Source organism: Copadichromis virginalis, linkage group LG11 (genome assembly GCF_057382275.1).
Source record: "Copadichromis virginalis isolate Kocher_CV1m ecotype Utaka linkage group LG11, C_Virginalis_male_GT1.1, whole genome shotgun sequence".
NCBI classification, from domain to species: Eukaryota; Metazoa; Chordata; class Actinopteri; order Cichliformes; family Cichlidae; genus Copadichromis; species Copadichromis virginalis.
Window position 1 is genome coordinate 38,095,520 of NC_140628.1, and position 18,895 is coordinate 38,114,414.

An 18,895-nucleotide genomic window follows, 5' to 3' on the forward strand; every position below is an offset into this window, starting at 1 on the left:
TATAAATGTATTTTATCCTGACGCTGAAGTTTTATGTTCATGGATGCAAACATCCCATTTCCAACCTATTATTTACCTTTAAAGTTCAGGGGTAATGCTGCTGTGCAGATTAATCATTTACCTCCACCCACACTGATAAAGTGGTCTGTTGGAGTATTGCACACATTCAGAGACAATCCTGGGAGTTTCTGGGCATTTTGATCAGGATTACTACAAAGTGTTGACTTAGACTGCAGCTATGTTAAAAGAAGTCTTCTCTCTTGTTCTGTCTTTGTACACTTTGTTGTATCAGACCATCGTTCCCTGCTTGGAGCCTGAGATGCTGTCTGTGAACGCGATCGACCGGCAGAAGGTGAGAGTAAAAATCAAAGGTAGAGGTTTAGATTTATGAAAATACCAAAGGCACTTCCCTCACTGGTCTGAGGGTTTTTTTTATAATAACCTCAGTACGACGGGATTTACTGTTGACCTTATTGCATAATGTTCTGGTTAAGTGCATCTTATCTGTACAGGATTGGTATTTCACACTTACTACAACTGCAGAGAGATTTACCGAGATAAATATTAAGTACAACCACAAAGATGCACTTCCTACTCCCTCTGGTCTTTCCATAAGTGGTCTTCTGACGTGGGCTATTTTAAATAGCTTTCGTTCTCATACAGTTACTGCTACCCCGCACTGTCATGTCACACTCTGTGTGTGTCTGTTGCAGCATCTGGGGACATGGTACTTTAAAGCTGCAGTCAGTCACAGAGAGGCGGACATCCAGAAGTTCAGAGTGCTGGACAACATTGTCTTCACCATGGAGGAAAGAGCAAACGACACACTGCTGCTGACTGGACACATGCGCATGTGAGGCAGCAAGTTCAAGCACACACACACACACACACACACACACACACACACACACACACACACACACACACACTTTCAAATCTTTCATTTCTTTCTGGCCTTTGACACCACATGAGATGTTGGTTTTTATTTTTTCATTTTATTTTAGTTGTTTTTAGTTGATTCTATGCTGTTTTATGTTGTTTTCTTTTTTAATATAGCGCTGTTTTAATTTTTATGTATTATGTGTTTTATTTATTTATTTTTCCTGTTTTCTGTTATTCTATTTTTTTCAACTTATTTTCTGCACAGCACTTTGGTCCTGTGCTGGGTATTTTAAAGTGCTTCATAAATAAAATTGGATTGGATAACTTTGTTGGGACATCTCATTGACATAATGCTTTCCATAACTGCATACCCTAACCATTACAAATGAACCCCTAACCCTATACCTTAGCCTAAACCTAACCATAACCTAATTGTAACCCTGACATTAAAACCACATTTTGAGTCTGAAAATGTCTTCATGGGGACGAGCATTTTGTCCCCATAAGTGACTGTTGATCCCCGCAAGTACAGTATGCCAGTTTTCTTTTTTCACAAATAATAATAATAATAATAATAATAATAAAATAACTCGATGTAAGGGAAAAAATGAAATGTTCTTGCAAAACTCAAAGGGTATGCAGAAGAGAATTTCTGAATGTGAAGCTAAGTTTAAAATTCAAGCTCACAAAAACTGGGTAATAGAAAACTGGAAAGATGTTGAGGTCTGATGAGTCTCAGTTACTGCAGACAACATTTAGGTTTGACAGTGTTTCTAGTAGGTAATGGCAGAAAAGCTGAAGAGGGTGAATTGAGGCTGTGGTTTGGGGAAGGCCTCAGGATAGCACACTGTGTTTGAGCTCAGATCAGCTCAAACTGGTTTAGTGAACATGATGATGATGAGTTCGCTGCAGTCTAGTGGCCTTTCACAAAATTACCAAATCTCAATCCAACACAGCACCTTTGGGATGTAAATAAATCTGCAGCAATTGTGATGCTATTGTGTCACTATGGACCAAAGTCTCTGAGGACTCATCTATGCCACAAAGAATTAAGGCAGCTCTGAAGGTAAAAAGGGGTCCAGCACAATAAAATCATGCTATACTCAATAAAGTGGCCTGTGAGTGTATATGAATGCAAATAATGAAAAGCATAAATAACCCACTTCAATGATATTCTCTGGACCAGGGGTGGGCAACTCCAGGCCTCGAGTGCCGGTGTCCTGCAGGTTTTAGATGTCCTTGATCCAACACAGCTGATTTAAAGGCTAAATGACCTCCTCAACATGTCTTAAAGTTCTCCAGAGGCCTGGTAATGAACTAATCATTTGATTCAGGTGTATTGACCCAGGGTGAGATCTAAAACCTGCAGGACACCAGCACTCGAGGCCTGGAGTTGCCCACCCCTGCTCTGGACATTGAAGCTAAATGAAATCACCTGTGAAATTGTGAAATCACCTGCATCAAAGCAAGTTGAAACATGTGATGCACACAATTATTTAATAAAATCGTATCCCGAAAAAGCACGTCAGCTTAACAGCACAGAACATTTCTAAGCTGTGAGCTATAGTTTCCTCCTCTGAAATGCAACAACTGTTCATTCACTTGTGTCATTGCACTTAGATTATTGTAATGCCCTCTTTACGGGCATAGAAAAATCACCTCTGTGACACCTGCAATTCAGAATGCTGCAGCCAGACTCCTGACACATTCTGGGAAGCAAGCTCACATTACCCCTATTTTATTTCCTTTACATCAGCTCCCACTTGATTTCAGGAGTTTTAAAATCCTCACACTTACATACAGATAAGCAAATAGACAAACTCCAGACTATTTATCTCAACTTTTTCCTCAAACACACTGCTGGTTGCTATCTCACAACCTCGAACTTTATTAGCTGTCCCTCATCCAAGGCTAAAGACTAAGGGGGACAGAGCTTTTCAGTCTGTGGCACCGAGGCTCTGAAACAGTTTACCACTGTAGTTCTGTTTAGCTGACTCTGTGGAGTCTTTCTCTAATCCAACCTTCTGCTGAGATTCTTTTGTTATCTGTTTTTAACCTTAAATTCTGTTTTTAATATGGTTCTTTGTTTATATTGCATTGTAATTGTTGTTCAGCGCTTTGTGATTCTGATTACAGTGAAATAAACTTTACTTACTTTCAAGTTAGTTAAAAAATAGAAATGTTCCAGTGGAGTGTTCCTGATTTTGGAGTTTGACGAAATGGATAAACACGTGCGTGAAACTGCTTAATGGAATGGTCAGAACAGGAGAAATTAACAGAAACAAGAAACCCCACAAGCACAAATAGATACTAGAATTAGGGAAGTGATGTGTAGAAAATGTAACAGTCGTCAGTGCATGTTTCAGAATGAAACGAAAGTCTTTCTTCTATGTTTCACTTGCATTTATAAAAATTGCCATGTTCACTGTTTTTCAGGGGGGATAACTGCATAAAGCAGACCTGGACCTATCATATAAATCTTGAGAGCAATGATTTGGAACTGGAAGGTATCTGCAGCACCATCTACTTACACAGACGCTTATAATACACACATACACACAGTAAATATGGGTTTCCACAGGTCAAAGTAAGTTAGATTTTTAAGATGATAACTTTGTGCTCATAAATAAAAAAGAATAAACAAACTGACAACAAATACAGCAACAAACTATGCAGCAGCTTCCCAGAGTCCTGTTGTTATCTGTTTGGGGAAACCCTTTCTATTACCCTTTCTAAGTATTTCTTAAAAATGTCAGTGCAGGCAAGAAGAAAACACCGGCAGAACTGTTGATGAAGTTAAAGAAAACAAATTTTTTTCTAACTTTTCTAATTTTAATGGTGTTTGGCTCATTGCTACGGGTCATTCGATCCTTATACAACTGTTGCAAGAGCTTGGTCCACATAGCCAGCAATAAGTCAGACTCGTTCCCGGTGGGTGATGGGTCCTGCCAGGGCTGCCCTTTGTCACAAATTCTGTTCGTAACTTTTATGGACAGAATTTCTAGGCGTAGCCAAGTGGCAGAAGGCTTTCACTTCGGTGGTCTCAGGATCTCATCTCGGCTTTTTGTGAATGATGTGGTTCTGTTGGCTTCATCGGGTGATGGCCTCCAGCTCGCTTTGGAATCAGCACCTCCAAATCTGAGGCCATGGTCCTCAGCCGGAAAAGGGTGGAGTGCCCACTTGGGTCAGGGACAAGTTCTTGCCCCAAGTGGAGAAGTTTAAGTGTCTCATGGTCTTGTTCAGGAGTGACGGGAGAAGGGAGCGGGAGATTGACAGACGGATTGGTGCTGCAGCTGCAGTGATCTGGACGCTATATTGGTCTGTTGTGATGAAGAGAGAGCTGAGTGTAAAAGCAAAGCTCTCAATTTACTGGCCAATCTAGGTCCCTACCCTCACCTGTGGTCACGAGCTGTGGGTAGTAACCGAAAGAACGAGATCACGGATACAAGCGGCGGAAATGGGCTTCCTTGGAAGGGTGATTGAGATAGGGTGAGCAGTTCGGCCATCCGGGAGGAGCTCAGAGTAGAGCTGCTGGTCCTTCATTTCGAAAGGAGCCACTTGAAGTGGTTCGGGCATCTGACAAGGATGCCTCTAAGCACCTCCTGAGTGAGGTCTCCAGGGCATGTCCCACCAGGAGGAGGCCCCGGGGCAGACGCCTGGGAACGCCTCGGTGTTCCACTGGACAAGCTGGAAGAGGTGGCTGGGGAGAGGGACGTCTGGGCTTCTCTGCTTAGGCTGCTGCCCCTGCAACCTGGCCCCAGATAAATGGGAGAAGATGGATGGATGGATAAATGTTTTAGATGAATACGCAAACACATTTTCATTATTTGAAATTCTCAATTAAATCTGTGTTGATATAATTGCTTTACTTTAGACAGACAAAAGTACATTTATTACGTTTTGCAAATTAAATTACTGATATTCAAATTTAGCCGTCAATCATTAGTCTTGTTTTGTAGAAAGTTTATAGTAAAAGATAACACAGACGTCAAGTCAACTTGAAAATTCAAAAGTTAGATCAAAACAGATAGCAGCGTGCAGTAATGCTCTGCACACTCCTGACTGTGCTATCACCATAACGATCAATGACCCAGCTACACAGTTCACTCACTGTGTCACAGCTTTGCTTATCTAACATGAACACACACACACACACACACACACACACACACACACACACACACACACACACACAAACACACACACACACACACACACACACACACACACACACAAACACACGCAAAGAACAATTCAGTACACAGAATGCGTATCATACCAGCCAACTGTCAAATTTTGCTCCTGCAAATGCAGAACTTCTTACAGTCCCACTAAAATTTGACACATAGTTTTACACTCCTTACGTTTGTACGGAGCCCCGCAGGGGACACGGGAGAAAAAAAAATTAAGACGGATTTTTGCAAGATCTCGCAAAAGTCCGTCTTAACTCTGTTACCTAATGCAGATGTTTGAGAATACTGGGTTAAGTGGATTAAAGTATCAAACAACTCGATCTCATTCTAAAATATTACAGTTTTTCTTGATTGCATTGACCTGCCTAAAAAAACTGGGATCCATTCAGTTTTTAACATCACTATCTCAGCAGAGCAAGTATGTTAACAATTTTTTCACTGAATTGACACATTTTCCCACCAGACTGCAAAACAGTTATTACAGATGTGATTCACGTAGTCCAAACCCCACTGTTTTAGCTGTAGTAACCAAACAGAAATATGTATGAAACCCCTAAGGCACCTGTTTGACACTCCAAGTTCAAGTTCAAGTTCAAATTTTATTCGCCACATGCAGTGGCAGGTTGCCCTGCAGTGGAATGAACCCACCCCCCGACCTTACACACACAACACAGACATCACATGGGGATACAAGTCAGAGAACGGTTGCATTACAGAAAAACACTGAAATGTGCACTACAATGGGAAAGTACAAGAGGAAAAAAAGAGACCTCTGCTCATGCTGGGCTTCTGGGAGGACAGCATGAGACCAGGAAACAAAAAAACTCCTTCTCACAGAAAGCACATAAATGTCGAAGCGTCGAAGGCGTTTGGAAGGGGAGGAGGGATGAGTGAGTGCTTATCAGTGTAAGTGTATGTGTGTGCATGTCCATAGTTCAGCTGAGACATTGTCCCTCGCCCTGCCAGGCTAAGTAAACAGACTGCCAGCCAACCCAGGTGGCCTTGCATGGAGTGGGAAGAACAGTCTAAACACAGTCATTTTTAGGGAGTTTTTGTTCGGCTCCAGCCTTGAGACCACAGCTGGCACCAAAGGGATAGCCACATTATGATGGTGATTTTTCTTTAGTGCAAACAACTCATGAGAATTTCAAGCTGTTCTTAACAGTCTGACACTGGTCTCTCCATCTCCTGTTGGAGAGCCGCGAGCTTCTCCATGATGTTATCAAACTTGCGCTCCGTGGTCTTGTCATTCTTGTGCTCAAAGAGCAGATTCTGAGAACTCACGACCGCAGTGAGCTGCTCCAAGATGTGATCCAATTTATTCTGAGTATTCACAACAGCCGTAAGCTTCTCCAAGGTCTTATCCATGCTGCACTCAGTGAGCCCATTCTGCGAAGTTGCACCTCGTCCCATCGTTTCAATCCCAGCGAGCAGCCTTGGGGGGGTTTGAACAGCCGGTTCCGCTTTCTTAATTCTCCGATAAGCCAGGGCCAAGCCAGCTCCGATCAGCAAGAACCCTGTTATCATGGTTCCGAATAGGTTGATATCTTCAGCGTCCTCGATCGACAGTCCCGCCAGGCACACGACCCTCCATGTCTGCCACCCGTCCATCGTGTATCCGGCAGGGAAAGTACCTCCAGGACACTCGGACTTCTCGTTGAGAAAAGGGTGTCAATAGCATTCAGGGACCAGTTGATCAAATCCATAATTCTCTTTTAGGTTTTAGAAACAGACTGTGAGAGAGTGTTTCAGGGAAAAGTAAAAACACGAGACAAGACAAAGACATAAGAAGCTAAGCAGGGAAGATAAGGGAGAGCAGGAGAAAAGTGTGACCGCCTTCGCCAAGAGCCATCACAATAATCTTCAGTCTGCAGGACTTAAAAGGTGGCACGTCTGTGTTGTTCTTTACCAGCACGGATGGAGGCGGTCTGAGGCAAATGAGAGTGAGAGTAAGAGGTAGAGGGGTGCAGGTGTAGTTGGAAAGGCCCAAGTTTCAGAAGAAATTTGGGCAGCTGTTGTTGATCATGTTATCAATCATGGCCTTTTACTTAGAGGCTGGACAAAGAGTACAGCTTGTTCTAGACAGAAACACTGCTGCATTCGTTGTCAGAATTTTTTGACTGGAGAACAGATTGCTGTGCAGTATATACAGAGATATCTTCAGTGATATACTTTGTGTAACTGTTTCCTCATTCCCATTACAACTTACTATACATCTTTATAGAATCCAAAGGCTGCCATCCTCTGCATGTTGTGAACATGGTCGTTACAAACAATGCCATAAGCCTGACCACCACTGACCGCGTCCTAAGAAGTAACCATGTGGAAATGAAGCAGCAGTTCCATCTCAAAGGAACTCTGATGCTGTGAAGGAGGCCAGATGAAAATATGTGGAAATATTACTATACTGTAATGCCTTGTCATATCATACAGTTAGAGTCAACTGGAGACACCTTTCATTGTAAGTTTGTCCTTTTTTACTGAGAGAATAATGGGGCTTGAAGTTGGGGGCACATCGTGTCTCCATTTATGTTGTAAAAGAGGAGATGTGGAAAGAACCCCACTGGGTACAGCCCCACTTTCACCGTTTCAGGACAGAGGGGCGCCAACATAACCGTGCGTGCTGCCATCCCCAGTGATGGTGTCCTATGCCATATCCCCACTATTGGCCCGTACAACACCGAGCGCCTCATAACATTCCTGAACGCACTTTGTGAGAAGCTGATCCCACCTGAGGAGAGACGGCTGTTGAGGCCGGTCATGCCAATCTTGTAATTATTTTGGAGAATGTGGTGTTGCACCACTCTCACCTTGTCAATAAACGGTTTGCAGTACACCCTCGTATGATGATGCAGTTCCTCCCAGCATATTGCCCATTTCTGAATCAAAGCATTTCTGATTCTGCATCCAGTTCATTGCCAGAAGACAGATTTGGTCCAGGCTATGTAGAAAGTTGACAACTGGCTACAATGACGAGCAATGGTGCACTGATTTGCACTGAGGACTGTATTTTGTTGTCCATTGTGTAATGATTGATTGGAAGAGCTCATACATGTGTTCGCAGATTAGAATCTGCTTTTGTTTCATATTTTAAATGTTTTTCTACGGTTAGAGTCAGTTTGCACTTTGACCATGAGCGCCTCTGTTTAGGCCTGTGTGCGCTAACTGTTTGGAAAGTGTGGAGTTTGCTGTCATGCAGTGGCCAACTCAAAAAAACAAACCTAAAAAAGTGTCACTGCTGTGTCGGCAGATGTTCAGGCAGAGGTTGGGATGAGGAGTGAGTTTATTTAAGTGGAGATGGGGAGGACAGGAACCAAGAAATAACTAAACTGGGAAAACCTAAACACATGAAACTGAAGCCAAAACTCACAAGATAACATGCAGCGGAACACGGGGAGACCCGGGGAGACATCACAGAAGAACCAGCAACTAACAGAGGCAAATACAAGGCTTAAATACACATAGGTGATAACGTGGGAATGAGACACAGAAGGAGAGCACAGCTGGGAGTAATCAGACATGACGAGACCAGACCTTCACAATAACACAGGAAATACACAAAGACGCAGACCAGAGGGGAAGAGAAAAACACTGAGGAGCACGAGGGAGAGCACAGACATGATGATAAACTAAACTAAACAACTTAGGACCGATAGAATAACTCCAAAAACAACAAATGAACTTCACAGTCTACAGAAACACAAGGAAACAAAGAATACTGGGTCAGAATGACCCAGGACCATGACAACAAGTATAATGATGTGGGTGGTAATCTGCGACTATGGTACCAAAATGATTACTATCATCATCAACTACTTCCTGCCTTTACAGCTGGACTTTTTTGCCCTTTAAAAGTGGCAAAATGTGTGCCTATCTAACCACCTACTGTGGCACTGTGGCATATCATGTTAAATAACTTTTAACAGCTGCACTGACCTAGTTTTCATTTCTTCACAAGTTGTTTTTCATTATGTGTCACATCATTTGGTGACACAGTTGTTGAAGCAGCAGTAGGTCAGATGTTTAGGCTCCTTCAATTGTTGAAATCTCCTTGGGCATACCACTAAACCCTGTATTTCCCCAAAGCAGCTGTGGCCATTGGTAGATCTGGGTAATAACACTTGTTGTAAAGTGGACTTTAATGTTTGTTCATTATCCTGGTACACCAAGATTTTCTTTAATTATCCCATTATGTCCCGGCTCTGCTAGGCAACAGGGAAGGTAACATAAATGAGGCCACCACGGAGGGAATCAGTTTAAGAAAAAGGTTTATTACAAAAAAAGTCAGAACTGAAAACTGATAGCAAACCACTAGGCAATTGGCCAACACAAAATAACTTTCTCGTGTACAGGTACAAATTAGGTCTAGCCTCACAGGCAGGAATACGACTGAAGGCTATTCAGGCAAAATTCCACACCTTAAACAGAGTTCAACAAACATGGTACAAAGACAGAAGCTTGAGGGACAACCTGCACATTCAGTCCAAAGCAGTGTCCACTGAATGAAAGTTCTTCAGCCTTTTGTAGTCACAGGTGGGTACAATCAGTCACTCATTGGTCCCTGGAGCATCACAGGTCAACAGCCAGCCAATCGTCTGTAGGTCCTGGCACACTTGGGTTTCCCTACAGGGAGGCCGGCCCACTTCCTCCAAGGCCAGGGGCCGTAACATCAGCCTCAAATGATCATTTCATACACCCACAGGGGATCTCCTCCTGGTCAGACATTTCTTTTTTTTTTTTTTTCTTTCCTGGCTCTTGATGGAGGTGGTCACACTTTCTCCCTCTCCCTCAGTCCAGGCCACCCGCGTCGACCGAAGATTGTTGACTTTTGCCTAACTGAGTGAAGGGACACTTTCTCTCAGCTGAACACGGACACACGCACACATACGCATGTACACTGACAGAGACCTACACTCACCCCCCCACCCCCACCCCCTCCAAACGCCTTCAAAGCTTATGTCTTCTATGTTGTGAGATGTGATGATTCATGTGTCATGTGCTGAGGTGTTTTTTTATTAAACTGATCTCCCCGTTGGAGCTCAGTCTGGGGGGAGTTCGTTTGTCTTTCATCGTGTTGTGCACTTTCCATTGTTTCGGATCGGGTCGCTGCTCGTGCGGTCGACCGTCCATTGCTAGCCTGACCTGTCTCCCTAATGTGATGTTTGTGTATTGTATGTGCGGTTGGCAAAGTATCTATCTTAATTGCCCCTTGGGGATAAATAAAGTCACTGTGACTCTGACTGAGACATGCTTGAAGCACAACACCTAAGTGGTGATCAGTAGGCCAGAACCACCTCAGCTGACTCCTTTGGATGTGGTAGAGCAGCAGCTCTAACCAGACTCCCACAAATGACCCGTCTCAAAGAGTGAGCCCAAACGTGATTTGGAAGAAGCTCATGTCTACCACTTGTATTCCGCTGAATTTGAACCCAAACCATAACCTTTTTTTTTTTTTAAAGAACCTAACAATGTAGGACAAGTGTAAAGTTCACTGAGCTGTAAGGTGAAAGTCACTTCTGTGAAAGATTGTTTCATGTTTTAGGAGCAAAGTGATTAATATCAGCACAAACCCCCTGGCTTCTGTGATGTATTTACCCGTTAAAAGGGAAAATATTTGTGACCATTTCACCAACAGTATCCTGTTCAACAGACTGTGGGTTTGCATATCTGATGTCACAGGGATTTGCAGCATGTATTTGCAATCGGTGGTTTTTTTGTTTCATTTTTTTGCTTGTTTCGTGAGGGAAGGACTCGTTTGTCTCACCTCAATAGCCTTACATTCCTCAGGGTTCAATTTTAGGGCAACAGTTCAGACAAGACCTCAGATAGGAATGAACTGTTCAGAATTTGATTTATAGGCCCTTCGAGTCTGATAGTAATGCAAAAGAAACCAAGGTTTTCTATAAATTACTTGTAATTACTTCAAACACATATAATTGACAGTTTTCATTGTAACACATAAATTACAAAAAAAAGTCTTGACCCATCCACACGAAGCTGGTCAAAAAGTGTGAAAGTCAGTCATCATTTTCTTTTAGTTTTAAAACAGCAAAAATAAACAGCTTCTTCTCAGTGTTTAACTCGTGCTGTCTATGCCCATAAAAATTTATAGTTTCTTTGATCTAAATAAAACTGCATGTGCAAAAAAAGCAAAAAGAAAAGACACCAGGAATGGGATGAATATCTTTCCAGAGTATTGTATTTATCAGCCCAAAAGAGAATTTTATGTTCTCGTCCCTGTGAATCCCCTTTGCTGTAACACGTCATGCTATACAAATAAATTGACAGTGAACATAAACACTGCAAATAACTACAGTGCCCCAGAAATGACTTTAAAAATGTGCTGGTCCTTTTATTTGATGGTGAATTGAGTCTACATCACAAAAAAGTGGTTAGCAACAGCATAAAGGCAGAAAGTCCCACATTCAGCACCTGAAATGACTGTAAAGTTTAAAAATCAACCCTGCCACATTATAGGGACAAGTGAAAATTTCTGCCACCTGTTATGGACTATTTTTATAATACCACATTAAATGGGAAACCACAATGGGACTCTACTGAATGCACTATTTTATTCCACCTTAGGTCACAGCCATGTTCTTGTGATTTAGGATTTTGACAATTTCTTTAATGACAAATCAGTAATTTCTTATTAGAGTTGACAAGATAACTAAATTCAGATTTAGCTTTTCTAACTGACCAGCCCCGTCACCCTGTTTTTCTATGCTTTAATGTACCCAGGGCCCAATTTCCACTGTAGAATTCTGTTTATTTGATCCATTGAAGTAGCATTTTCTGCAGCACTTTAGCTCAAAACTGACAGAATTCTGCTTCTTAAATTTAGATTTTTACACGGAGACCCTATTTAAAGCTAAAGTTTGATTAGAAGTTTCATTAGAAGAGAAAATTGATATCACAGTCATTATCTGCTTTGCTCTTTTCTGTGATTTTACTACAGGAAGGCCACAGCGCAAGAACCTACTATGGAGTGGCAAGTGGGCCGAATGCTCCGAATGCATCATTTTCCAGGAAATAGAGCCTCCACTAGACAAGGAGAAAGGAACGGAAGACTCCCTGCATAGACACATGCTGTATTGTAAGCTATTTTAAAGAATTAGAAGTTAAATGCAAATAAATGATTAAACAAAATGAAGCATTGTGCTTGAATCAAATGTCAGAAATATTAAGTCAGCCAAGTGATTACTGTAAGTGTGTTAACCGCTGCACTAGAGAACCAATCTTAAAGATGACAAAAATTACAATAAAAATTTAAACCTTTGGTTATTTTAAATGTTTGACACAATTCCAGCTTTCTGCTGAATGCACACACTAAACTTTCTTGACTAACTTACTTTTCGGTAACTATTTTTCTTTCAAGCTCGCAGCAGTAATAGCTCTGACATCGTGGCAACATTTCTGAAAAATGCAGCCTGTCATGACATGCAGGCGAACGTCACACCACGTCAAGAGAAAGGTGAGCGGTTTAGATATTATCTCTAACCACTCAAATAAATTTGTTTGTGCTTGAATGCAATAGTATTTGTCGACCTCTAAAGTTATACCTGTATTTACAGAGTTTTGCACGTAGTTATCAAGATTACGGTGAGCACATGCAGCATATACATTTTTCATATGTATGTGTCTATGTATGTATGACTGTTAAAATGTTCTTGGTTTTTACAGGTTACTGTTGGATCCACTGGCATCCTCAATTACAAGAATATTTCTTTCTTTTTTTCTTGAGTAATTGTTAACCAATTAAAACCAAAACACCTAAGTCCTGTCTCCCTCATGTGATTTGCTTTTCCATTTTTAAATTTATAAGTATATCAAGTTACGGTGCATCAGAAAACATCACAAAAAACACAGTGATCTTTATTGTTAAAATGAAACAACATCTATCAAAGCTCTACACAGAAGGGGGCCTGCCTCACAGTACGTCTCTGCAGAAAAAAACTGGGTGATTTCCATGATGCTTTTGAGCAGAATGAGCTGTTCACAAAAGTTGTAAAGTAGGTGTCAAGGTTGTGCTGTGGCAGGCAGGATGTAGAAACAAAACAAGATACAAGAAAGAAAACATGATAACCGGGAGCTCAGTAGGAACTCAGGAGACCAGAAACTAGAAATCAAAGAAACTAGAAAACTAAGAGCTGATGAGAAAACAAACACAGGAGCAAGGAGGAAACATACAGCACAGAGAGGGTACGACATGACAACAGGCAGAGGAAAACACCGAGCTAAAATACACAGGGGAGAAACAAGAGAATGGAAACAGGAGGGAAACACAGCTGGGATTAATCTGACATAAAAAAAACCCTATTTTTATTCTCTGGCTTTTAACTCTGTGGGTAACTGATATTTATCATTATTTTTAATTTTATTGATATGTCTGGTTTTATTACTATGTGCATATTAGTATTGTACAGCACTTTGATCTACCAGGTGTGTTTTTAAAGTGCTATATAAATAACTAAATGATGATGATGATGATAACAAGACGGGGAGGAAGCAAAATTGAATACACTGAACACAGGACAAGGAAGCTTAACACAGTGAATGGGGAGACACGGTGAACATAGGGACAAGGGTGACTGGGCATGAAACATGGGACATGGGAAAAGCACCGAGTAGATGTGGGAACAGAGACTAAACACGGGCTAACATAAATACTAAGGAGGAAGGACTACAATCACTAAGAACACAAGAAATAAAGAGAACCAAAACCAGGAATAACAATAAACAATCAAGATTAAATCAGAATCTGAAACACAAATACAGTGACAGTAGGATTATTGTGTCCACTTTATTATTGTTTTACTCAATGCATATTACATCCACAGTCATTAAAGGAATAGTAAGTTTGCTTAATACCACACAGTAATTTTGCCGTCATCAAAATTCTACCATCATTGTATTTGATCTTTCCTCAGGGAAACAAAGGGGAGTGTGATTGTGAAATGAGTGTTTGTAAAAACCCAGTCACTTAGTAACTTGTTATTGAAGTAATTCAGGCAGTTGCAAATGCCTTGGGGAATCCATCATAGGTAGTGACACACAGTAGACAGAGTGAATGTTTTTTTGTATTTTGTTTTTTTGTTGTTGTTTTTTTTTTTGGGGGGGGGGGGGGGGGGGGCACCAAAGGTTGGTTCTAGAATTGAGTGAGTTACTGAGCACACCTCATCAGTATATGAGATGTAGTAGAGTATAATAAGTCTCTCGCATTGTTCAATTCAATTTTATTTATACAGCTCAAAACCACAACAAAAGTTGCCTCAAGGTGCTTTGTATTGTAAGATAGATCCTACAAAAATACTTGCTGAGGAAAACCCAACAATCGTATGACCCACTATGAGCAAGCGCTTTGATCACAGTGGGAAGGAAAAACTCCCTTTCAACAGGAAGAAACCTCCGCAGAACCAGGCTCACCGGTGTCCACATTGTTGTGGAGAAATTTTTACCCACTCTTCTTTACATTCCTTCAGCTCATTGAGCTTTGTGGGCATTCTCTTATACACAGCATTTGTGTATACAGATCATTTTGTTTTAGATTTCCGGATTTTTTTGGGATCAACAAAGTTTCAGCCAAGCTTTGTTTGTCAGACAGATGGTCTTACATCTAGCGCTATAACACTAAGGTCCATGCTTGACTGTAAACTGACTCCATCCATTGGGCCAAATCATCACCCATTCATCACAGTACTACCCATTTGGTATGAAGTGTTTATTGAGATCCTGTGTTTGGTTTTCTCCACATGTGGAGCAATGATTTATGAGCAAACATTTTCTTTTTGGAGATGTTTGATGTTTCAGTCCAAATGACATTGTTCTAGAAATCTTGTGGTTTGTTCAGATGCAATTTTACAAACTTAAAATATACCACTATGTTCTTTTTAGTCAGAAGAAGCTTCCTCAGGGCAATCAAGCCAACTTTTCTAAAGATAATATCATGAACTTGATCTAACATACTAAGTCAGACCTATAGAGTCTAAGATGTGGCTCTTGCATATTTTTGCCATTTCACTGAGCATTGCATTGTCGGACCTTAGGGTGAATCTTCTGGAATGTGCCCTCCCAGGAGGATAATTCACAGAAAACAATCATGGCACCTGCACTGAAGGTTTTCTTCTTGTGAATAATCCTTCTTGGTAGGGACGGGTATCATTTAGGTTTTATCCGATACCGGTGCCAAACCGGTACTTTTGAAATGGTGCCGGTGCTTAAACGGTGCTCGAACCGGTGCTTAAAGAATGGAGAACACAAACTTTTTCCAAAAGCCTCTTATGTTTTTATTTTTAGCAGTCTCTTTTTTTTCTGCAAAATGATAACCAAGTTAGCCTTTTCTGTTGATACAACATGAAGGGAGTATTTGCCATCAAACAAGAAGACAGCCACATGTAACTACGACGGTGTTTGCTAGTTCGCCTGACGTGCATTAATGTAATAACGTGGTTAGCCTACTCAACGTAAATTACACACGAACAACATTAAGCTACTCACGCAGAGAAGAACGGCTGCTGCTGCCATGTGTGAATGTGTGCGTGAATGAGTGTGTGACTGGATGTGTAAAGCGCTTTGGGGTCCTTAGGGAGTAGTAAAGCGCTATACAAATACAGGCCATTTACCATCATCATCCGTCATCATTTCTGCTACACTGGCAGGGCTAGGGGCCAGGACTCTACTCTTCATGTTCTTGGAGGATGTTGCTAACTCCGGATCCGGTAACAGGCACCACACAGTAGATGTGCTTGGAGTGAGGTCTCGCAGCAAGCTATCAAATACGGTGCATTTCTCGGCTTTTTAAAAAAACCCGCTATACGTTGCCAGGTGTTTCATCAGATTCGAGGTGTTACCTCCTTTGCACAGTATCACCTTAAAGCACTTGTTACAGGCTGCTGAGTTTGCATCTTTTGCTGTGAAGTCCAGCCAGACTTTGACCGCTTCACCTTGGGCATTTTTAATCTGTAGCTCTGCTCTAAAAAAAATGTACGTACCTGGGCCCGCCTAGTACCCTTGGAAAGGTATGCCATAATAATGGCACTGGATACCGGTACCCATCCCTACTTCTTGGTGCCAAAATCTGCCAATCTGGCAATCAAACTGGAAGCAGTGCTGTAGTGGCTTGTGACAGCAGCTATTAGCCACCTACCATCAAATCGTTGAGGTTCATTCAGGTAGCGATGCAGATGACACCCAGCTCTATCTGTCCATGAAGCCAGATAACACACACCAATTAGTTAAACTGCAGGAATGTCTTAAAGACATAAAGACCTGGATGGCCGCTAACTTTCTGCTTCTTAATTCAGATCAAACTGAGGTTATTGTACTCGGCCCTGAAAATCTTAGAAATATGGTATCTAACCAGATTCTTACTCTGGATGGCATTACCTTGGCCTCCAGTAACGCTGTGAGGAACCTTGGAGTCATTTTTGACCAGGACATGTCCTTCAACTCACATATTAAACAAATATGTAAGACTGCGTTCTTCCATTTGTGCAACATCTCTAAAGTTAGAAATATCCTGTCGCGGACTAAAGCTTTCTTGGCTGCTGCCTCAAAGCACACTGTGCGCTGTCTATCTTGCGTGCTGCACAATATCGTTTATTATTTAGTAAATATTGATATCTATGACTAGCTAGTTTATTGTGATGGTGCTTTGTTTTCTCTATTATTATGTTACTCTTTGTTGTTTGCTGTCTCCTCTGTTTGTTTTTTTTGTTTGTTTGTTTTTTTTTCTCCATACAGGTGACCCAGGAGTTCTTTTTTTTTTCTTCTCTCTCTTCCCCCCCCTTCTCACCGTCTCTTCTCCCCTTTGGTTTTCTTTCTTTCTCTCATTCATTCCCCCTGTCCTATTTATTTAAAAAAAAAAAAAAAAAAAAAAAAAAATGACAAAGGATGAACTGAAGCTCTGCCATCACGTAATGTCGCATACTGCTGTTTCTGATGTCATTTAAAAAAAAAAAAAAAAGAGAATCTACAATGTAAATAGTCATGAAAATAAAGAAAAACCATTAAATGAGAAGGTGTGTCCCAACTTTTAACTGGTAGTGTGTGAGTTTAAGAGTGCTGTTTTCTCACCTCTAGCAGCTTGGCCACCTCAGGATTGAAAGGTGCTGTTTTGATGTAGTGAAGGAAATGGGGAAGTGAAGCCTCTGCTCCTGGCTGACCGTAATCTTGATGGTCTTGATGGTCTCACTCAAATAAAATCCCGAGCACCACTTTAAATCACTCCACAGTCACCTGAACCTGTTGAACATTAACACTGAAACTACAGACTGTTTATGAAAGATGGACATCATGACATCACCCATTGTTTTTTATGAACCAGTACTGGGGTTCACATTGGCCGCCTACTGTAGTCCGTGTGGGTCTGTCTACAGAGATGCTACACGAGTTCCCCCTCAAAAAGCCTCAAATCAGAGCGCATACTCGAGTTCACCACCCTAAACATGTTGCAGCTGTTTAGCTCACAACATCTGAATATTTGTGGGGAAGAAACTGCTTATTAAAACTATTGTATTAAAATTACTGTGACCAGATTTCACGACTGAAATGTCCAACAGTGCAGTCCGGAAATTATATAATGGAGGTCATAAGTCAAAGACCTTGCTTTAAAAAATGTTTCATAATAGGTTATGCAACATTATACTTGAATTAGTTGTAACCTCACTATGGTTTAGTGAGGTTTTCCAAAAACAATACTTTGTTGGGAAGATACCTCTCCAGGAGCTCTGCGTGTTTTTTACATAACGCTGAACACTTGAGAGAGGATTTGATTTTTGGCAAGAATTCTTGGTTTGAGTAACGATCTCCATTCCTGGCATTCAGAAAAGTTTCTGATGGAGTTGCACGTTTTAAAATAGAAGTTCATAGAGGTCTATGTTCCTGGAAGTGGGTTTACTCAGTTATTTGGTAAACTTTCCCAAGAACAAGTTGCGTATTCCTGAAATTATACACACAGTCTTCCAAGATCTTCTTCAGGTTTGTCTCAGAGTTACTGGATAACTTGCTTGCTTGTGTCTCTGCTGGCAAAGTATTTAAAGAAGTTGTGAAATGTGTATTTGAACCTTGACTGTCCTATTTCCTGGAAAGCTGCGGATATTCATTGGAAAAAATTAGACTGAATATTCCACAGTCCTAATTTATTCATTTTTGAAGAGCTGAAGAAATTTTAAATGTGGGCAAAAGTGCAGATGTTTGGAACCAGGCAGAGGCATTTCTCTTTGTCTCCATGTCATTAGTGGGGTTAAACAGTAGGAGCTGACATTCCAAACTCTACTTCTAAATATTTAGGATTGTTTAGGATTTATGAGATCGCGTGTATGAGTGAAAACACTTGTTCAAGAAAATCCCCAGTGCCACGTAAAATATGCTAAAACCTAACAAAATGTATTTACTTACATTCTATTCAAATTTAGATTTTAAATTAAATACATGTACAAGCAATGTGGACACACAAATTGAAACAAAGAAAAGGAGAAGAAAAAAAAAAAAGAGAAGAAATATCCTGTCTCAGAGTGACGCTGAAAAACTAGTTCATGCATTTATTACTTCCAGGCTGGACGACTGTAATTCGTTATTATCAGGAAGTCCTAGAAACTCCCTGAAAAGCCTTCAGCTAATCCAAAATGCTGCAGCAAGAGTCCTGACAGGGACTAGAAAGAGAGAGCAGATTTCTCCTGTTTTGGCTTCCCTTCATTGGCTTCCTGTTAAATCCAGAATTGAATTCAAAATCCTACGCCTCACATACAAGGTCTTAAATAATCAGGCCCCATCTTATCTTAATGACCTTGTAGTACCATATCACCCTATTAGAGCACTTC

The 18,895-nt window shown here is 41.1% G+C and overlaps 1 protein-coding gene across 1 annotated transcript; it reads left to right on the plus strand.

Moving 5' to 3' along the window:
* Positions 1 to 120: 120 nt before the first annotated feature.
* Positions 121 to 12,852, plus strand: LOC146699422 (apolipoprotein M-like). The gene is made up of 7 exons (XM_085472342.1): positions 121 to 352; positions 714 to 853; positions 3,319 to 3,389; positions 12,034 to 12,171; positions 12,454 to 12,549; positions 12,650 to 12,677; positions 12,759 to 12,852. Exons 1-6 carry the CDS (start codon positions 239 to 241, stop codon positions 12,661 to 12,663), a joined length of 573 nt encoding a protein of 190 aa, XP_085328468.1. The 5' UTR covers positions 121 to 238; the 3' UTR covers positions 12,664 to 12,677; positions 12,759 to 12,852.
* The last annotated feature ends 6,043 nt before the right edge of the window (positions 12,853 to 18,895 follow it).

Coding starts and splice junctions, on each gene's coding strand:
- LOC146699422 (XM_085472342.1), top strand. CDS start 239: ATGTTAAAAGAAGTCTTCTCTCTTGTTCTGTCTTTGTACACTTTGTTG. Junction 854..3,318: donor CTGACTGGACACATGCGCAT/GTGAGGCAGCAA, acceptor ACTGTTTTTCAG/GGGGGATAACTGCATAAAGC. Junction 3,390..12,033: donor CAATGATTTGGAACTGGAAG/GTATCTGCAGCA, acceptor ATTTTACTACAG/GAAGGCCACAGCGCAAGAAC.